This window comes from Asparagus officinalis, chromosome 2 (assembly GCF_001876935.1).
Source record: "Asparagus officinalis chromosome 2, Aspof.V1, whole genome shotgun sequence".
NCBI lineage: Eukaryota > Viridiplantae > Streptophyta > Magnoliopsida > Asparagales > Asparagaceae > Asparagus > Asparagus officinalis.
In genome coordinates this window covers 15,120,153-15,141,877 of record NC_033795.1, presented here as the reverse complement: position 1 = coordinate 15,141,877, position 21,725 = coordinate 15,120,153, and the positions used below count along the sequence as shown (strand labels likewise).

Sequence of the window (21,725 nt, the reverse complement as noted above, 5' to 3'; positions counted from 1 at the left end):
CTCCGTCTTTTCTGCTTCCTCACTATCGAGCAACGATCCGATAGATATCTCCAGGTGTCGTGTCGGAAGAGTGCAGGACTTGGCTCCCATGTCATGCCAGCCTGTTCACGCTGACCTGGCTTGACGGCGCGTACATCGAAGAGCAGGCTCTGCGCAGAGTGCCCAACGAATTGACGCACCATCTAGAGGCTCACACATTACCAGAGATACCGCCAGTGCCGATTTGAAGTAAATCACAATGCTGGGTAGGGTGAACCATCCCATTACGGGCGTGAAAGTTATTAGATTAACTTTCGTCCGGAATTATGGAATTGATTCCATTCTCCCTGTTTTCTTCGTCTCTTGAGCGGAGATCAATGTGTTGATTTTTCTCTCGAGGTTCTTGATCTTTAGATTTTCTCCTGTGTCTTCATTGGCATTCTCGTTACCACCCCCTGCATTGACAGGATGATCATTGGTATTACGAGCATTTGTATCCTCATCTTCCAGATTAACCGGGTTACGATGATTCTGCTCGTCTTGTTGGTTCGCCAATGCTTAGATTTGTTGGTCATGCATTTCTCTCATCTGCTGCATGGCCATCTCCATCTCAAACTTGAAACTTTCTTTCTGCTTAGCCAAAGCGTCTTCAAGCATCTTGGCCATCTGCTCCGCACTTATCATAAGTGCCTCGCGGGGTTGTCCCTCGCTGGATACTGTATTATCTGATGCCACCGCGGAGCCGACATCAGATTCTTCATCTTCTACAGGGCGTCTTGTCCGAATCCTACCATAGGTTGCTCGCTCGATGGTTCCTGACTGCAGACGGGTTCTAGGCCGGGAGGCTTTCAGAATCGACTCGAAATCATCCCGTGCCGATGTCCCTTTGCTGGTCATATTGGTGGTGACCCTCGGAAATTCTCCGTCTTCAATCACCCTTCTTCTTCGTTGGAAGCGCCTAGGCCTTGGTTTTGGCGTTTCCGCATTGAGTCTTTCAAAAACTGAAACTCTTTCGGGGACCGCCTTAATGCAATTGCATTCAGACAATACCGCCCGAATGAGTTTGGAACTGGGACATTGAATTTCCTGTTCTCGGGGACTCCTCTTCCTGGTTCTATTCGTACCCCCAGCACGATAGTACAACTCGTCATTTTGACAGTCGGAGTAACCTATCGTGTGCAGGCACGCCTTCTCAGGTATAACACTATCACTATCAGATGATAATGTTTCCATCTGAGGGTGACTTGCCTTCTTTGGGCTTTCAAAGGTTACCCGCCTCAAAACATGCCTTTTTGGGCGTGAATTTTCGGCGTGCTCTTGGACTTCAATGCGCAAATTGGTGCGCGCAGCTGCCTTAAGCTCTTTGTCATGCTGGAGGTGATGGCGACCCCCAGTATGTTGAGTCGTTCTGGGCTTCTTCATCGGGCCCAAACGCTCGTGAATTGGAGCTTTGCCTCTCACGTCAGGAACTGGACCGAGGCGCTCCAAAATTGATTTCTTCTTGCGGGATGACTCTGCATGATCTCCCGGAGAAGTTATTGGGATTGACGGCGACTTTGGTTGACTCGCCGGAGTTTGACCTTCCTTAGAAGGCTGCACTGGTTGCTTTTTGGCCTGAGTCGCCACTTCAGACTTAGGCTTCCAGACTTGGCGTGTTGGTGGTGGCTTCTTCTCCACCTCCTTTTGCAGCTTTCTACGGGCTTCCTGAGCTTGAGCCCGTGCCTGCGCTGACATCGCGCGGCGCTTGCGAATACGCTCCTCGAGCATCGAACGGTTCCGTTTGACGCGGACCCATTCGTTCTTTGGCGGCTTGGAAGAGTCGCCGTTCATTGGTGGTTGAGGCTGTTTGCCTCTTCTGTTCTTCAACTCCGCGTGGTAGCGGAATCCGTCCGTAGACTCCATCGCCTTAGCGAATTGCCGCGCAAGGCGTTGACGACGCCTCTGGCGGGCTCTCTTTGAGAGAGTCACAACGCCCTGAACAGTGGAGGCGTTGGCGGGAGTTGGGTTGACCTGATTGGAGGTCGGTGGAACTTCATTTGACGCAACTTCGGCGTCAGTTGGGTTGAGAGCTTCGTGGGCTTCCCGAGCAGCTTCAAACCAACGAGCTTTTCTCCCGGAGGAGAACTTCTTGGACTTGCGGGGGGAGATAGAGCCGGACGAGGACACGTACTCCTCGAACTTGGCTTGGTCGAACTCGTACTCGACCTCCTCCACGACCGGGATTGCAATCCGCGGCTGCGACGCATCGATCTCGTTGGCGAGATCGTCGGCTCCCACTGTGGTCGCCAGATTGTTCGCGTGGAAAACTGTTTTCTTTTTCATTGATATGATTGTCATCTTGGGTTACAAAGATCCGGTCTTTTATAGATCCGGTTACAACTAAATCAAAGAAAATAAAGAAAAATTACAACTCTCCTCTGTGAACAAATCACGAGCTCCTGTTTTGCGGTCGCTCGCTTTGGTGGGTTCTTTGCCTGCGCCGGGGTTAATCCGTGGACCACCGCGCGATCTAGATCCGGTCGGATCTACACGAGTATGCGGGTATTATTCCACGAAGGGAATAATAGCCGGGAGGGATTAATCCACCAAGGGAATAATCGCTCAGATCTCGAGATCTAAGACCAAGCTTAGATCTGGAGTGTAGTCTCGTGTAGATCTCAGATCTGTTCTTTCTTCCTCTCGAGATCCTGCCTTTTCTGACGTGGATGGTCGCCGAGGATCAGATCTGAATGGTGCAAGTCTTCTGGTCTTCAAGCTCCGAGTTCACTCTTCAATCCGGCAGAGTTTCGGCTCTTGAAAGTTCGACCCCTGAAAATGAACATCAGCCACCCCGAGGTGGCTCGGCCTTGGCCGAGCCACCCCGAGGTGGCTCGGCCACCGAGCCACCTCAGGGTGGCTCGGCCTTGGCCGAGCCACCTTGAGGTGGCTCGGCTTTGGCCGAGCCCCCGCGGGCGGTGTTTTCCGATTTTTTCGAGTTGTGTCCGTTTTTCGGTTTTGTCCGTGATTCGGTTGATTGAGACTCTGATTGGTTGATCTGATTTGGCAGTAAGTCGGATTCCTGATTTGGCAGTAAATCCGCTTCTGGGTTCGAGTCCGAAATTGATCTTGATTCGATCGTGATTCTTCTGAGTCTGTTCTCGGTTGGATGACTCGTTGATTCCTTAACTCGTTAGCTTGATTCTGCACGCGGGTGGATTCATTCCGTTGTTCGCGTGCGATTTGTCGATCTCGTCGCCTCGTTGGTTCGTCGGTTTGTGCCGAGCTGAGCTAAGGGACCTATAAGCAATTTTATATGCCTACACTAATGCAGCTTCCAAACGCTACGTTAGAACATAGAATTCGTTCCAGAACGCGGATTTTGCGTTTGACTCGTTCAAACACGAGTTGAACGGTTCCAGAAATCATTTTCTCCCCACGATTTGAAGGATTTTCGTCCCACTTAGGAGCAGATTAAGGGGTCGGTTACACCCCATTCAACCCCATTAATGAATAAATTAAGGGGGTGGTTACACCCCTTAATCCCCTTTAAATAGCTAAAGTTTCAGCTTAGTTGGGGGGCTCTCTCTTATTTAGATCGGCTGGTTTTGGGGTGATCAGAAAATTACCTAAAGAGATTGATATTTTCCTCTACAACCAAAGGTCTTCTTCAGCAACAGAGGTCTTTGGAGCTTTAATATACTTAGGCTTCTAACCGATTTCTCAGTTTAAAATCAACTCTTTTATAGAGTTTAAATTCGCTCTGCGTTATCAACTCGTCAAGAGTTTTAAACTTGTCACGCAAGTTCGTCCAAGACTTCGAGTCAAGATGCGAATGCAAACTCGACACGAACATCGTGGGAGGCATTCCATCGACACCAAGAAGAAGGTTAAACAAAGGGAAGGGTCTCCATCGATCCCTTCTCTCTTTTGTAAATCAAAAAACCGATTGAGAGAATTATAATTTCTTTAGAGAGAAATTTGCATTGAGAGAATTATAATTATTTTTTAAAGTCTGTTAGAGAGAATAATACAAATTAAATTCTTTATTTTTCTTCTTTCAATTTTCCCACCAAACAACAAGTTTTAAATATTCAAACTTTTTTAATAATTATCGTATGGGTAATTATTTTGGAAATATAATTTTTTAAATGGAAAGTAAATTTAATAAGTATATTAGACCTATTCATATTATTTTTGGTTTGGAGGTTCTTATTGATCCATGTTTGAAGGATATTGACCTTTAAAGTTTGTTAAATTCTTTGTATGGTAACATGATAATAGACACTGATGATGGTCAAACGATTATTAATTTTATTCATCATAATACTATTATAACTTATTTTTAAATATTATATGATGAGTATGCAGCTAGATATGGTGTAAGTACATATCATCCTACAGCTTTTGCTTCTACAAGTTCAAGTCGGGACAAATGTAAGAGTTTTCATAGGAAATTATTAATAGCTCAGCTAACTGGTGGATCTGGATCTAAATCTGGATCATCAATGGAAGTTTTTGAAATTGAACAATATTTAACTTCATCTATAGTTAAAAGTCAAAATAATAATTTTGATATTTTTGTAATGGTGGAGAGTATATGGAACAGTTTCATATCATATACTTTCCATCATGGCTCGTGACTTACTAACAGAGTAACAGTGTATGTTTCCACGGTAGCTTCGGAATCTGTCTTCAGCACATCAGGACGTTTGATCGACGACCACAGGATATCACTAGATCCGTCTATCGTACAGGCAGTAATGTGTCTACAAGATTGGTGGAAGTATGAGAAGAGAACTTAAGACATCGATCAGATGGCTAGTATTGAAGATAAACTTGAAGAGTTGAGAATAGGAGATAGAGATAAAGAGTAAAAATTATTCATTAGTTTGTAATTTTTATTTCTTAGCTGAAAATTTATGATAAATTATTTTAAAAATAGTTGCAAATGATAGTGCTATAGATGAATAGGTGCCAAGCTAGTTGGGATGTATTTATTTATTGTGATGCGATAAATTCTAAAATAAATTTATAATTGTTAGTGATTATTAATAAAGAATTTATTTTTATTATTTTAATTTCTATGATTTTTCGTATTTGTAAATTATATAATTACAAGTGATTAATAATATGATTGATTTTTTATCAAAATTTTGCTTAATTTATTGCTATTTACTCTTAAAAAATTTTTAACAAAAAAATAATATTTTAAGCGAAAAAAGACTAGGCTAGCCCGGTGCTCGGCCCGCTCGGGCTCGGGCCCGGGCCCTGGCCCGGACCAACAAGGCCTAGGTCTAAGCATAGGTTTTGCCCGGTCCGGCCCCGGTTTGCCGAGCTTGGCTGGGCCGGACCGTTTGGATAGGCATAGTTTCTAGTATGGCAACATCATTTTACACCAGCGTACAGGATCGAATCAGAGCTGGGCGACATCCTGGTTCAGATAGTTGGTTTTCTTCTTCTTCTTCTTTCACTTCCTCTTACCTTCTACAGTACTTCGCCCTTTTTTAATCCTTCCTCTCCATGTATATATATTCTGCATTAGTTTTCTCTAGTTAATAAATTCCTCAGGCAACTTACCCCAGTTACTCAAAGAAAAATGTCTCCTGCTAGAACTGATAGTGTTTTCCTTCGCCTCCTGAGTTGAAGCTACATGGGAAAGATTGAACTTATCTTTTCCTACTTAACCTTTAAACTTTCACTTGTGCGCCCCTATATGGTGTGTACTTGGTGTATGTTTTGGGTGGATTATAATCAACCCTCTTCTCTCTTTATTGTGGGTATTCAAGAACATGACTTTTTAGTACTTTAAAAAGTTGAGGCAGAGATTAGAGCTATGCTTTGTTGTAGAACATGGAGTATGAAAACTGTGGACTACCCGCTATATCATTTACCTGCATTATTGTACCTTTTGGTCGTTTCGTGAATGTGCAGCTATACTAAAAGAAACTATCGTTTTTGTTTTCCTCCTGGTGCAGATGGATAAATCATTTCTAGATTGCTGAGTGCCAAAGACGGACTACTATAATCCTGGCTAGTAATTGGCTATTGCTGCTCTGAGCCTTTAGTTGACATCTTCAGACATCAAAAGTATGGGTGTACGCTGCAAAGTTTCACAGGTTTAAGCTTTAGGTTCTATAATTCATTATCTTGTTCCTTTCATAGTTCTCCATTTTTCAGTACAGAGTTTTATTGATTCAATAAGTTAGTCTTTGTAGTTTTCCTTCTGATATGCTCGGTTGTGCAGTTAAATTTTTATTCTTGACAGCTAAAACTGCGAACAAGCTTGCTATGCTAATATTTTTTGCATAACATTGCTATCCAAACGGCTAGAGTGGAGTTTGGATTGATGAAATTTGCATGGGAACATAAAAGGTAGGCTCTTTATTAGGATTTTTTATTTATTGAGAAGCTAGCTTTAATTCTCAACCAACAGTGAATATATTCAACCTGTTATTCTCTCCTAAGCACCTTGACAGTGAATGTGATGCAGATAAAGAGGTTTCCAAATAAAGCAGTAGGAGATCATGGAATTTGACAATATGCAACACTGGCCGTAGCCACAAAATGGCAAAGAAAGATCAAAATTTGGTACGTCAGAACAAGGCATTGCAAATATTGAGTATTTATCAGCTATGATGGACTTCACAAATTTGGTACGGACATATGTTTTATCATGCACCAATTACAGTGTACATCTTCATCCTACTCCGTCTCTATTCCTTCTTCAGGAGATTGAAGAACACCTTTGGCTTTGGATAGCTTCCGATGCATAGTTCCTGTCACCACACAGTTTCAGATGTGATTAATCTCTATTTTCTTTCTTTATATTTGATTAATCTCTAGTAAGTTAAAACTTGAAACCTAAAACTTGCAGGGTAGCTCAGCGTAATCTACTTAGAGGCAGATCACAAATTAGAGTGGACTTTTCTTGAACACCAAAATTACGTGCATGAACATGAAGTGGTTTAACTGATTTCGTTGTCACATAACTATTTGTGGTCGTAATCATGCACCCTTTGTGGATTTAATTTAAGATATAACTTTTGTATTGATCTATGTATATTACATCATTTACATAAACATATGGGATCAATGACAATTTCACTGTCTTAGAGATTATAAATGCGACAAAAATGAGAAGTGGTGCCTCCCCAAGCTCTAAACAATTGCAAGTATTAGCGCTTCTGAGAACAGGGAGATATGCGGGTAATCTTTATTATTTATAACATCAAAACTTAACGGGTAATTTAGACAAGGCTTTGCCTTATTTTGAATAGATTATAAAGAGGTTATCCTTCATTAAACAGAGAACAAGTTTAGCAATAACCACCAACATATTAGAAGCATATCAGAATTTGGAAGTCTCATGTGTCATATATTTCTGACGCAACTTTAAAGTAAAGAAAAATTGCAAGACCCGTTTACTAACTATTGTATGTTAAAACGTTGATTATTTAGTAAAGAGAGTTAATGAGGGAAACACTCTAATGAACTCTTAAATACAGTCAATTTAGTACCTGCAATGCATTGGCTAAATGAAGCAATGTTGCTTCAGACCATGGTTTCCCAATAAACTGAAGCCCAATTGGCATGCCACCTTTGTCACATCCAATCTAAAATATCAATTAAATTATAGACTTCAGAACGTAAAAAATCAATCTATACTGAAAAGAAAGCCACAAATGCATGCTGTAAAGAAGAGGATTACCATGATTGTCACTGCTGGCAAACCCAGAAAATTTCCTGATATGGAGTACCTTACAAGTGCAGCTAATACGATGATTACAAATAAAGGTTAACATCGTGTACAAAAGAATCTCAGATATAAGAAATTTTAAGGTCCATGTATATAGTTTAAGTAAGTTTCTATCACCTCCATTTATGTAGTCAAGTTCACCGGTGTCTAAAGCATCATCTTGTAATGAGTATGCAGTAACACTGTACAAGTAGAGAGAGTCAGTTAAACATTCATCAATTGGGTAAGGATTTTATTTTACAGTTTCTTCATTTTATGATACTTAAACATGCACCAAAAATGGATCTACGAGTGTTGTGCGCATGCACACTTCGTATTATGTACATGGTGTAAGTAAAGATCATCACACCATAAAGACATGAGAAAAGAATGAACGTTTACATAATTTATTTGCATATTTCATTATTTCTCCACAGAGTGTAGTTCAAGAATAATACCCTGTTGTAGGTGTGACAATGACATCTGCCGCCTTAAAAATCTCCTGATGGAGCTGCATTTGACGGTTCCTGTCAAATAATAATATACAAGTATATCATTCAATTTATCGAACCATTTTTAGAGATAATATCTCAATAGAAAATTTCTATGTTTGGAAATTCTATTTAGATGTGTAGATGACCTAATTCTTTGAGCATTAAGGTACTCTTTGCTGTCAAACGAGCTATAGACACGAAGCCCAATTCTTGCATCCCACCCTATCTGAGCTGATTTCCTAGTACCAGGAAAGGAATGACATAAGCATGTTGAAGTATATGAAGATACGGAAAACTAACTATGTATGTGCATGTGTACGTGCACGTGTATGTGTACATGTACGTGTATGCATGTATGTATGTTAAGATAAATACGTACAGTTTTTCAAGATGAGGGCCTAATGAAGTTGTGCATTCTGAAGCAATTGTTACATAGTGAGCCAGACGCATCTCTTCTATCTCAGGTACTGTCACCTCCACAGTCTTGAAGATTGTAGGTTTCATTTAGATTTGTTTCATATCATCAACGTAAATATTGAGGCATAATTTCACAGTTTGAAAAGAATACTACCTTCCATCCATAATTCCTACATAGCATCTTAAGGGTGTGATCGCAACAGTTTCTGATATCTTCTGTTGAATCATTGAACCACTGCATGTTTCAAACCAAGAGTTAGTATGTTAACGCAAGAAAGAAGTCATCTACGATTTTTAGGATTATGATTCAACACAAACCTCTTCATATTTAGCAAATTTTATGTTGGCGAGTGATTGTGAAGATGTTAGCAAAGGAAAACTCAGATCAGGCTGGAAAAGTAAAAAGTTTCAGTTAGTGATTATTGTTGTCAAAAGGGCATATATGACATAAGTTGTGCATGCTTAAAGAGAAATTAATAATGGGAATAGAGTAAATGGATGATTTCTCACCTGTGTAAATTTTGGTTGATTCAATGGAAAGGGATTACACACAGCTGCAAAACTGACACATAGAATTTTTAATATATCAGTGAAGGATACGACAAGTAGAAGAACAATTAAGTGATCAAAGTGATAAGTCAGCTAACGTTATCAGTGCATCTTCTACTGTTGCTGCTAGAATTCCTGGCATTCCAACCGTCCAATTTAGCGGTAGAACACTGAAATGATAATATGAAAACAGAATTAGGCTTGTTATCGGTTTCCATTTAAATGAAATTCAAATGAAGTATTTGATATGTTACCCAGAATTAGATATGCGACCGGCTGTAGGCTTGAAACCAACCACACCACAAAGAGCAGCAGGCATGCGAACAGACCCTAAAAATACAACAAATGAGAGAATAATGTATATTTGCAGTAGATAGATGTTTCATAATTCTTTCATGCATTACACTGCTATTATTATTATTTCTTTAATAACAATTATATGTTTATTGTGAAAGTTATATATCAAATGTTAATGAAGGGAATAAGCTTTGTGTTCTGATTTATCGTGGATCTATAACATCAGTACCAATTCATGGTATTGTGGTGTTGGAATTAGAGAAAGAGATAGGGTTTGCTATTGATTTACTAGAAAGAAACCCAAAAGACTTATTTATGGTTACAATAGGGGTCTAATACAGTGAATTTAGGCACACTCAAATCATAATAATAACTAAGGTAACAATAATAATGGGGTTAATTGCGGATAGACCCCCTGTACTATTGCGTGTCAATAGAGCCTCCATAGTTCCATTGTTATAGATAGATTTCGAGTGAAAGTTTTTGACTCTTTCACCCTCAGAGGTCTATTTGGCAAAAAAAAGTTCTCTTACTCAAAGCATAAGAGAGTCCAAAATAATTCATTCAGGTGTCCATCTGCAATTAGGCAATTTTGCAGAGGATCTATCTGCAATTAATGCATAATAATGTGCAGTGACAGACAGACACGTGCATGACACAAACACAGATATCACAATCTTCTCATCGACATGCACACCCAGAATTACCAACTAACAGACTAATCTGCATAAGGATAAAAACCTTGGAGATACTACCCTGTCTTATTTCTGAAATAGCCCAAACTTAACTTATGAAGACTAAAATAGTTATACATGGTAGAAAGTTAACAAAATTAAATGCCAAAAATAACGCTACCTCCTCCATCAACTCCCAGTGCAACCGGACATAATCCAGCACAAACTACAGCAGCAGATCCACTTGATGAACCTCCAGAAACCTTGTTTATGTTATAAGGATTTCGACAAGCTCTACGTCATTTACAATAACAAATACTCGATTATCCACTGTAACAGTACTATCTTGTATCAGTTAATTTCTCGTAATAATTTGAGAAAAATTGTTCTTACCCATAATGAGGGTTTATCCCACTTGTACCAGCACCAAGCTCATGCATATTAGTCTTGCCTACAAGAATAGCTCCACATGACCTCAATTGTTTGACACAGATTGCATCATCTGTACACTGCCTCACTTTGTGTAACCACTTAGTTCCTCCTATGTAATCCATCATTCACATATGAGAAGGGAATTATTGTTATAAAATGCACTGCAGAAAATTGTCAAGTGTCGAAAAGAAAGAAAAATGTCAAATTATACCTGTAGTAGGGTAAGGCATGCAATCCATCTCATCTTTAACTGCAACTAGTATGCCATCAAGAACTGAAATGGGGATGCCTGATAGAACCAGTTAACACAGTTAAACGTATAAAAGTTCTAGCTGATAATATCCTGTAAAGTCATATTATCGGCTTCTTATGTAACCTTTATACAAATTAATAGTAGTTGAAGTTCCTGAAACTTTTCCCCCTGAAACTTGTGACTTAAAGTTTGAGCATATCCATGTTTTGACTCTCTATTACATGCTTAGCAGAAGAAGAGGAAGCTCAGGTACAGCGACACACTTTTAGCATGCGATCTACAAAATTACAGTTCAGAATTCACACCAAAAATTTCAACCTTATCTTTCAATATTTCCTGTTTTTCTGTGCAAATGTGATGCATTAGATATTTGTTTACAGTGAGCATCTCATAAGTTTTGCTACTTTGTTCAGTAATCCACGGTTCACATTATCATATTGTTGCTACATCTGCCTATGTCATTAATCTATTTCTTAAATGTGTATGTGTTTCTTGTCATTAATAAAAACCACAGGAATAGGGTTGGTTAACAAAAATTGTTCTACTACCAGAAAGTGCGCAGGTCATGCATCATTAGCATCTGCTATTCACGCAGAAAGCTTGACCAAATTTTCAATGGACTAAACACATTCTTCTTCCTATAGAAAATGTATAGAGAACAAGATCTACCTTTTTCATATCGAACCGTTGACTCTTTAGCCTGTCTTATGATATCCTCTTCATTATAGTTAATGAAAAATGCCATTTTGAGATTAGGACCTGAAGAATTCTTCACTGCAGCTAAGAATCTCTTTGCTACCTGTAATTCAGCAGAACTTAGCCCGTGAAACAAAGGAATATGGTTGGAAATACAATGGGTACATAATAGAGAACATATTTATAGTATAGAGTTCCTGAAAGGGTAAACTCCATCAACTTTATGCGGTTTGCACAAAAACCCCTTGAATTATAAATCAGATAATTCATTCCTGAATATCAAAATTATCCTAAACCTCCTGAAGTGCAAATTTGAAAGCTCAAGAGAGTTTCGTGCAAAACCTCCTAAGTTCGGGGTTTTTTTTTTTTTTTTGAAATTTACCGTTCTTGGAATTTTGATGGAATACCTCAAGAGGAGTTGTTTCTTTGGAGTTGTAAGCTCTGGAGTAGTCTCTTATTGTCCAACGCCTAAAAGTTGAAGTTTGTTGACATAAACCAGATTCTGTATCTGTAGATAGACAATTTATAGCCTCCTGAACTCTCTCAATAGGAGATGAATCAAGATTTATGGGGCTAATTTCTTGCTCTGTATGATCTGAAACAATATAAACAAGCCTTATTGTATCACTATACATCTATATCTTAAAAGCTGTAGGAAAAATTCTGCATAGATGAACATTGTTGAAGAAATTGAACCTTTTGAAGCATGAATTGGAGTGAACAAGGGTGGCTCTGGGATTTCAGCATTTGATACAAACTGCCTCACAACAATTAATTCAAATTAATTCAAATTAATGTGGTTAAAGCACCATAAGATGCAAAAATCAGCAATTAATTCAAATTAATGCATGATACTTCTGTAGATAATCATGTCTTAAACTGTTAAACAGTGTAAGTATCCATACAAACGTAAACGTGAATTACCTTGTGTATGCGATTATCCCTCTTCAAAATATGCACCGCAATCGGCCCTAGAATCCATGACTCCAAAATCCAAACAAATATCTTCACGAGAATACCCGCTACCCGAGGAGCTAAAACAAAACAAAAAAAATATAGAAAATTACGAATAAAACTAATAAAAATGTTCCTCTCCCGCTAAACTTTAAAAAAAAATCATATTACGATCACCTTTGACATCGGCAGGAGTATAAGGTTCACTGCTATTCTTCCCGATATCGACATCCTTAACGGGTTTATACACCTTTCCTCTAGCTCTTAAGAGACCCATGTCACTGAACTAGGATGTTTGAATGGTTTGAGAGTGATATCTGTCACTGTATTATGATGACTTATATATAAGATCAAGGGGGTGGGTTGGCAAGAAGAAGAGAGTAGAAGAAACTTTTGACGGAAGGAAAAGGGTAGAGGGTTGGGTTTCCTTGAGGTCGAGGGGGAGGATGAGGCAAGATGAAGAAATCAATGAAAGCATGAGAAAAAAAGGTTTTACAAAGTTTTAAATTATGAGGGGGGGTATAGTTTCTTGTCGACATCTTTGGCTTGTAATGAGAGAGAATGGAGGGAGCTAGCCTTCTTGGTTTGTAGCGATTTCGTGTCCTTTTGTTGAGAAGATCACAAGGAACTCGAGCCTATTTCAGGTGGCTGCCGCTGCTAGCCAACTGTGAGCACAACGATGCCTATTAATTAAAATTCTCAAAACTAAAACTACCTCGTCAATAAGCAATAAGTCAAAGCGAAAATAGAAATAAAAACAAACTCAAATCTAAATTAAATTGGTCAGTCGAACTTTGTAAAAAAAAAAAAAAAAAAAAAAAGTGGTCAGCCGAATTACTTGGGTAAAAGCATATCGTGTCAATAAGCTGCGAGCACAAAGAGGTTTGCTTCGATACTCCTTAGATGGGTTTTAATTTATATTTTTTATTTCTGATTTTTACTATTGAAAGGGTAATATCGTAACTTTCTTCCCTAACATCTTCCCCTTTAGTTCAGCTCTAACGGTCCTCGATTTCGACAAATTACTTTGTAACAATTCTCTCTATCAACAAATTCGTCTAGGAACCCGTAGATGTACATAATCAACAATCATAGTTGGGGTAATTTTCTGAGGAGTAATAAATGGGCAATCTAAGTGAAATTTTAGCGGAAAAAAAATCAAAATCCAAAATTTCAACTAATGGTTAATCATTGAATCAAGAAGGATGCCGCACAACCCAATTCTCCTCCTACAGACCTGCCGTCGACAGTGACGACGAGGGTGAGTCTCCAGTCGAAGGAGATCGACTCTTGATGTGAAGAAATTTTCTAAACAAACTCATTCAAAAATAGACTCATTTTGTCTTAATCCGGTTCCTAAATAGTCGGAGTTGCCAACCCCAACTATTTAGTGCATAGAATGTTAGGATTTAGGCTTATAATTGGGGGTTTACAACCTCCTAAATAGTCGGGATTGACAACCCCGACTATTTAGGAACCGAATTAAGATAAAATGGGTCTATTTTTGTAAATAAAGCTCAAGGGGTCTATTTTTTAGAAAAAAAATTCTGAATGAGTTTGTTTAGAAAATTTCTTCCTCTTCATGTTGGAGTCCACACGGTGTTGATGCTAGTGGTTGAGTCGCTCTCACCGTCATTTGAATGAGTATAATAATTTGTATTTTAGCTAAAATTTCTTTAACTGGACGTGTTAACCGAACAAACTGAACTGAATTGTATTGAAGAGTTTGATTCAGTTTGGTTCGGTTTTACAAAAATAGTCAAAACCAATCAAACCGGCCATTTGCTCAATTTTACTGTACTAAAGTCAATTATTTACCGAGTTAAACGGGTTGATATTAGGCTATACCCATTACCATTAGGGGTACAAAAAAAATCCATATATGTAGATATATTCATATCCAATAGGATGCAAATATAGTTATTAAATATCTATATCAGATAAAATATAGTAACAGATAGGAAAGAACCAAATATATGTTGATTATAATTGCAAATTGTTTCATCTTTAGATTAATAGATTTGAGGTTACTTTTGATGATCAAAAGATATAATCTTAGCTATTGGAATTAACAAAACATATTAATGAACTCTTTAGTATCATATGAACTGCATATTTTTTCAATGTTATCTGGTTTTTTCCATATCTATTTTGCATTTACTTTTCAATGTTATTTGGTTTTTTTCATATTTATTTTGCATTTACATGTATATTCATGTTTATATCGGATTTTAGTTTTTTCTTATTAAGACATATTTGTATTTGTATATATATATTCCTAACAGGTAAACGGTTGTAGATATATAATAATTTCAAGTAGATACACATCCGATCCTTTTGCGTCCCTGATACCCATATTATATATGAAATTAGTGGGTCTGGATTAGTTGACCCGACAAGTCCGGACTGTTTATCACCACTAATCTTCCCAATGGCCAATGGTATTATTCTTTTCGTTTGGATGTTTTATCAAACAACTTCATAAAATATAAATTATTTTAATATCATCGCTTTCTCCCGGAATAAAAATTAAAGAAGAATATGCCTCTTACGTAAGAAAATACTCAACTTGTGATTGTCGCAAGTCGGAAGTCATAACAAGTGTTGCTATTTCACTTCCAAGATGCTATCAAAATCTTAATAAAAAAAATCCCCTTATGATACTCCCTTGGAAAAGTCCAAGGAGATCCTGTATCATTGTAAAATAGCATGTAGATGATAACTATGAATATTATACAATATTCCATCATGAATTTTTTTTCTCCCTCTAGCATCTGAATAAAACTTTAAAGGAAAAATTGTGTCAATGTCCCAAAAGCAAAATCTTAATGTGTTGTAGCCCCTTTGACTTTTTCCCATAAGGTTCAGCCCTTAAAATAGGACACTATGTTCTGCATACCTTCTTTAGCAATTATAATATGCCAACTAAGCATAAAGAAAGAATAAAAAGTAAAAAAACCCCAAAGTGCTCATATCTCCTCTATTCTTTCATGTTAAGTCTAAAAACAAGTTGAATTAGACTTAACATGAAAGTCTATTTCATGTTAAGTCTAATTCGGTTCATGTTAAGTCTAATTTAATTCCTTTTAAGTCTAATTTAAATCATGTTATGTCTAATTCAACTTGTTTCAAGTCTAATTTAATTCATGTTAAGTCTAATTCAAATTGTTTTTAGTCTAATTTCATGTTAAATCCAATTTAATTCATATTAAGTCTAATTTAATTCATTTTAAATCTAATTTAAATCATGTTATGTGTAATTCAACTTGTTTTAAGTCTAATTTAATTAGACTTAACATGAAATTAGACTTAAAAAAGTTGAATTAAACTTAACATGAATTAAATTGGACTTAACATGAACTAAATTGGACTTAACATGAATCAAATTGGACTTAATGTAAAATTAGACTTAAAACGATTTAAATTAGATTTAAAATGATTTAAACTGGACTTTACACGAATCAAACTGGACTTAACATGAAACTAGACTTAACATGAACCAAAACTGGACTTAACATGAAATTAGACTTAACATGAACCAAACTTGACTTAACATGATAAACTGGACTTAACATGAAACTAGACTTAACATGAATCAGTTCTCCAATAGCCCCCTAGCCTCTTATTGGAATGAAGTGTAGTTTATGTTGTGTTCTTTACTGTGGTTAGGCTAGATGTGCACATACCTGTGCATGTTTGTGCAATATGACTGAAGAGCACTTCCATGTGCTTATCCGTGCTAACCCATCTGATGGATCTTGAAGACATAGCCCATCAACAATTTAAGGTCTGGCTTATATGTCCAATTTGCCTGCAGTGCACTTTCCTATGCATCTTGTGCAAAAATTTCTTGCCGTTCATCTTCTTGTGCATTTTCGTGGCAGTTTCTTCTGGTTCATTCTCTGAGGAATGTTGTGGATCTTAGTCAACAATGTAGTGATTAGATGATAGTTGGAGCAAACCTTGTAAAGCTCAGTGTATCTCTATTGAGCTTAGTTTCCAGTTCGGTTGGAATCTCTCTTATATGATGAGATCCTTGATGTAATTACATTTTTCCAATTTGGTGATGAATATATCTTTTTCATTTACCAAAAAAAGACTTAACATGAATCAAAATTGGACTTAACATGAACCAAAACTAGACTTAATATGAATCAAACTGGACTTAACATGTTCGGTTCATGTTAAGTTTAATTTCATGTTAAGTCTAGTTTATTCATGTTAAATCTAGTTTCATGTTAAGTCCAGTTTATCATGTTAAGTCAAGTTTGGTTTATGTTAAGTCTAATTTCATATTAAGTCCAGTTTTGGTTCAAGTTAAGTCTAGTTTCATGCTAAGTCCAGTTTATCATGTTAAGTCCAGTTTTAGTTTATGTTAAGTCTAATTTCATGTTAAGTCCAGTTTTGGTTCATGTTAAGTCTAGTTTCATGTTAAGTTCAGTTTGATCCGGGTTAACTCCAGTTTGGTTCATGTTAAGTCCAATTTAAATCATTTTAAGTCTAATTTAAATCGTTTTAAGTCTAATTTCATATTAAGTCCAATTTTATTCATGTTAAGTCCAATTTAGTTCATGTTAAGTCCAATTTAATTCATGTTAAGTCTAATTTAATTCCTTTTAAGTCTAATTTATATCATGTTATGTCTAATTCAACTTATTTTAAGTCTAAAAAGTAAGTTGAATTAGACTTAACATGAATAATGTTAAGTCTATTTTAACTTATTTTAAGTCTAATTTCAATCATGTTTAACTCCTTTTAAGTCTAATTTAAATTATGTTCAAGGCTAATTCAACTTTTTTAAATCTAGTTTCATGTTAAGTCCAATTAAATTAGACTTAAAACAAGTTGAATTAGACATAACATGATTTAAATTAGACTTAAAAGGAATTAAATTAGACTTAAATATGAATTAAATTAGACATAACATAAAATTAGACTTAAAACAAGTTGAATTGGACTTAACATGAATTAAATTAGACTTGAAACAAGCTAAATTAGACATAACATGATTTAAATTAGACTTTAAATAAATTAACTTAGATTTATCATGAACCGAATTAGACTTAACATGAATAGACTTTCATGTTAAGTCTAATTCAACTTGCTTTTAGACTTAACATGAAAGAATATAGGAGATAATGGCATTTTGGATTTTTTTTTACTTTTTATTCTCTCTCTATGCTTAGTAGTTAGCGTATAATAATTGCTAAAAAGGGATGCAGAACAATGAGTTTTTGTTTTTGGGGCTGAACCATATGAGAAAATATTGGAGGGGCTGAAACACATGAAATTTTTGCTTTTAGGGTCTTGACATAATTTTCCCAACTTTAAAAACCATATAGAATATGTTAAATATCCATCCAAGATGACAATTCGATTTTCTTTAGGAGTTCATCATTGTCATATCAGTATATCACAGTTTGGCAATTCTTTTTTGTAAACATAATTACAGCTTGAGAAACTTAATTTTCCATAAAACCTCTAGTGCTTGTTTTTTCGGTGATGTTGTAGGTATGTAGGGAAGGGCGGATCCAACTTGACACAAAGTGGGGTCACACCAAGAGCTACTTTCTAAACCCGCCCACCAACAAATTCATCACGCTAACAAAATAAATAGGTGACTCCACTCCAGTTTTCAACTTCCCATGAGAACCCATTCTAGTTTTTAACTTCCCATTAGAACCTACACAAGGTTAAAAAAAAAAAAAATCTTCACAAAAAAAACCTCTTAACTTCAAGGGTTTCTCCGATAAACTCCCGTCATCTTTTAAAATATTACAGAACTCTTCTTAGACTATGAGATTCTCAGAAAACCCGCTTCAACTTTCAATGATTCTCCAAAATTGTAATTTTTCACTAACAAAAATATCTCACTACTGTAATTTTACCCAATCACGTGAAATTTGCACTTTAACATCATTAAGAATTTTTTCTTAAAAGATGTTGAAATTTAAAGGTGATTTCTGAGAACCCAAAACTTAAGGAGGATTTGTGATAGTATGGAAGTTAAGGGGAGTTATCTAAGAAATACCGAATTCGAGGGGATTTTTTTTCGTAATGAACTCACCTTTCAATTCAAACTCATTATATCTTGAGAAATATGTATTCTGATATACTAATGATGCGATTATAAACTTTTTTGAAAAATATGAAAACTCGTTAAGAGTATTTTTTGAAGTTTTTAATATTAATTATATAGTAACATCACTTTCCATGAATCCGACACCTCTATATGTAGGCCAAATTCATATGCACAAATTAATAGGACCATGAGCTATAGTTGCCCGTGGCTTTGATTAGTATAGTATCCTAATTATCTCAAGGATTTATGAGATTTTTCAATTATATTCACTTCGATCTCTCCAAAATTCACCAGCATAATGATGCATCTATCTAAATTTATCTGGAATGTCACCTAAACGTGTACCAAGGTAAAAGTCAGCACCAACAACTGGAGAGGCTTTTAATCTCTCACTTTTGTTATAGAGGCTGGACCACCTTCATCATATGCGGATGACAATGAAGTTTTCAAAGAGAACAATTTTCAGTTTATTAGTATCTATTTAATTTTGAATAGATGTATTTTCCAAACGATGGTTTGCATTAAAATCATAATTATAAGGTCATAAATGGTGGGGATAAGCTAAAGCGTTTTTGGTGTTTAAGTTTTTAAGGTTGAAAGCGCCGCGCGAATAAGCCATAACTATGGGCTGAATGATAATATATATTATATATATATATATTATAAATGAGTATAGTATATAGTATAGTATATAATTATATATAATATATGAGATATACTATATAGTAGTCTATATATAGTATATGAGGAAAAATGAGTAATGAGCTGTGGTAACCGGGCACAGACATTTTGTGCTTGGTAGTGGATTGTGTCTCTAATTCATCAAATCCACGAATCAAATTCAAATAGGGGATCACATTTAAGCCAACATGTGAACTGTGGGTGGCGCGCGCGCCCGGCCGCATGTTGAATTGATTTTTGGAGGATAAATGTGGGGGCGCACGCTCAATGCGTACCGAGGAGCAGCCAAATTTGGTACTTGGTACGGGGGCGAAAGCATGACGGCGGGGCATGAATGGCGGGCTTATATATTATAAGTATATATATTGGGAGATCTGAATCGGGTATCGCTTTGTCATAGGAGGGGGATTTCCTCCTTGACCGGCTTCTAAAAATCAGCATGATTGAGCGAGCATTGTGGATGATGCCGCTGCCCATTGAAACGTTGGATCTAGCTATATTCTAAAACCGCGCAGCAGGCACGCGCGCGTCCGCGGGCTCGCGGAAGTTTGGGGTGAAGGCCCGTAGTGCGTTTGACGGCGCTTCATGGCCACTTCGTGATCAATTTTTAAGCGGTTTTGAATTGAATAGGGAACTTTTTCAGGCCATGGCGTGCGATGGAGGGGTGCAAAGCGACCGGACGGGGATTCACCGCTAGAATTTAGTGTGTTGGGGTATTGAGGAATATGTAGATGCAAGTTCAAGGGAAACGGAGGCGGATGCATCCACGATAGATGTGCACTGCAAATGGCGATGTGATTTTAGAAGGCGTGCAAGGAGGGAAATCGCGCGCTCCTTATGAACAAGGATAGCCGGCATTACTGCGTAATATATATATATATATATATATACTATATATAGAATACTAGTATATATATATGATATATATATATACATATATATATGTATATATATATAGTATATATAGTATAGGAGGTGCATATGCCGCAACTTCTATTCTTTCGAAATAATGCTTGTCGGCATATTGTTTGATCATCATTGGTTTTTTGTTGCAAGGGCAATTAGCTTCTCGGCAATAATTTCCATCTTTACTTTAATACCGAATTATATATCAGTGGGAAATGTGAATCTAAGTGACCTCGCGCATGGAGGGTGTAGGCCTAAAGGATGCGGCAATTCTCAGCCATTGATGGGCTGCAAGAAAGCCCCCCAAAAATAATCTAAGGCTCATTGATCCTAATAACCAATTCCTAAAAAATAAAAAAACCAATTCGGCATCATAAGAAAAACCGGGCTATTTCCCCGGACGTTGCTGCGCCGGCTTGGCAAAATCGGTGTTCGCAGGTTTGAGACAAAATCGGCGCGGCCATGTGGGACGCTGTCCGTCTCCTATTCGCGGATCCGTAGACCTGTTCGCGCCGCGTCCATGCATCACCGCGCCGTCTCTATTCCGATCGGCCGGGCGTGCCTGCAGGCCAGCCCATGGAGTCACCGCGGCGCGGTCCCGGTCGCCGTGCCATTTCATCACGCGGCGGTCGCCGTCTCGCTATGCGCGGCTTTGCAGACCGTCGGCATTGACCGGCTCGTGCATACTGTTCGGTGTTGCGCGGCTCGTCGCCGAGGACTCGTCGGTCGAGCGGCTCTGCGGTGAGAAGACGTGCGACGTCGTCGCTCACGACAGTGCCGGCCCTCCCACCCGTGGGCCGTGCCCGTCGCCGTCCATGCTGGCCATCACCGCCGTCTTCCTATCCGGCTTTTGCAGGAGGCGCTCGCGCGCATTGACGTCGTGCGGGCTGTTCGGGTCCCTCTGGCGCGGGCAAGGACCGTGGTCGGGCCGTCGACCTTCCGGAGAACGTCGACGGCGCGCGGTCCCGTCCGCAGTGGCTGCGGCCGCTCGCGCGAAGCCTGGCAGGGCGTCCGCCTGCTTGCCGTCGCATAACGTGCATGCAGCCGCTGTCTCGCTATGCTCTGCTTTTTTCAGGAGCCGCACTAGTGCGCCGATTGACCTCGTGGGCCTGTTCGGCCTTCCCGTGCGTGCTGCGCCAGAGCCGGGTCTGGCCGGTCGACGTCCGAAGAACGGTCGACGCGGTCCCGAGTCCGCGTTCTCAGCCAGTGCGTGGCCCTGCGCGGCCATCGATCTGCCGAAGGCTCACATCGGAGCCGGCCGTCGCGAGCTAATCCGCGCCCCAACGAGCCTCCATTCTTTGAGATTCAGGGTGTTTGTTTTTTTTTGAGTGTAGATTTTTTTTATTAAGAAATGTATCGGGAAAGGAAACCTTCTGGCAGAAACTTCGTGCAAATGCCGTGGCGTGCGCATCTTGATTAGTTCTGCTTTCCTCGGTGCAGCTGGAGAGATATTGCTATGAGTTTGTAGCTTAAATAGTCAAGGCGTAGCGCTGAAAGTGTTGGAAGGAATTTATGAAGTAAACCTCGCCATGGGACTTTCTAAAAATAAGAAAAGCCCCGTTCTTTTTTGAAGAGTTAGCGCGGAATCACCGCGGTA

General features: G+C 38.3%; 1 protein-coding gene across 1 annotated transcript; it reads right to left on the bottom strand.

The window, feature by feature from the left end:
- LOC109830361 (fatty acid amide hydrolase-like) lies at positions 6,460-13,066 on the bottom strand. The gene is made up of 20 exons (XM_020397611.1): positions 12,637-13,066; positions 12,430-12,539; positions 12,202-12,262; positions 11,913-12,100; positions 11,479-11,608; positions 10,768-10,845; positions 10,518-10,665; positions 10,306-10,418; positions 9,408-9,483; positions 9,252-9,323; positions 9,115-9,166; positions 8,923-8,994; positions 8,759-8,839; positions 8,567-8,670; positions 8,334-8,426; positions 8,152-8,220; positions 7,832-7,896; positions 7,667-7,728; positions 7,476-7,571; positions 6,460-6,734 (listed from the first exon to the last, which is right to left on the bottom strand). Exons 1-20 carry the CDS (start codon positions 12,734-12,736, stop codon positions 6,672-6,674), a joined length of 1,833 nt encoding a protein of 610 aa, XP_020253200.1. The 5' UTR covers positions 12,737-13,066; the 3' UTR covers positions 6,460-6,671.

What these genes read in the sequence shown, in the direction of transcription:
- LOC109830361 (XM_020397611.1), bottom strand. Translation starts at nt 12,736, where the DNA reads ATGGGTCTCTTAAGAGCTAGAGGAAAGGTGTATAAACCCGTTAAGGAT. An exon ending in TCCAATTCATGCTTCAAAAG is followed by an intron (nt 12,101 to 12,201) that starts GTTCAATTTCTT and finishes ATATTGTTTCAG; the next exon opens with ATCATACAGAGCAAGAAATT. An exon ending in ACTGGGAGTTGATGGAGGAG is followed by an intron (nt 9,484 to 10,305) that starts GTAGCGTTATTT and finishes TTGTATTTTTAG; the next exon opens with GGTCTGTTCGCATGCCTGCT.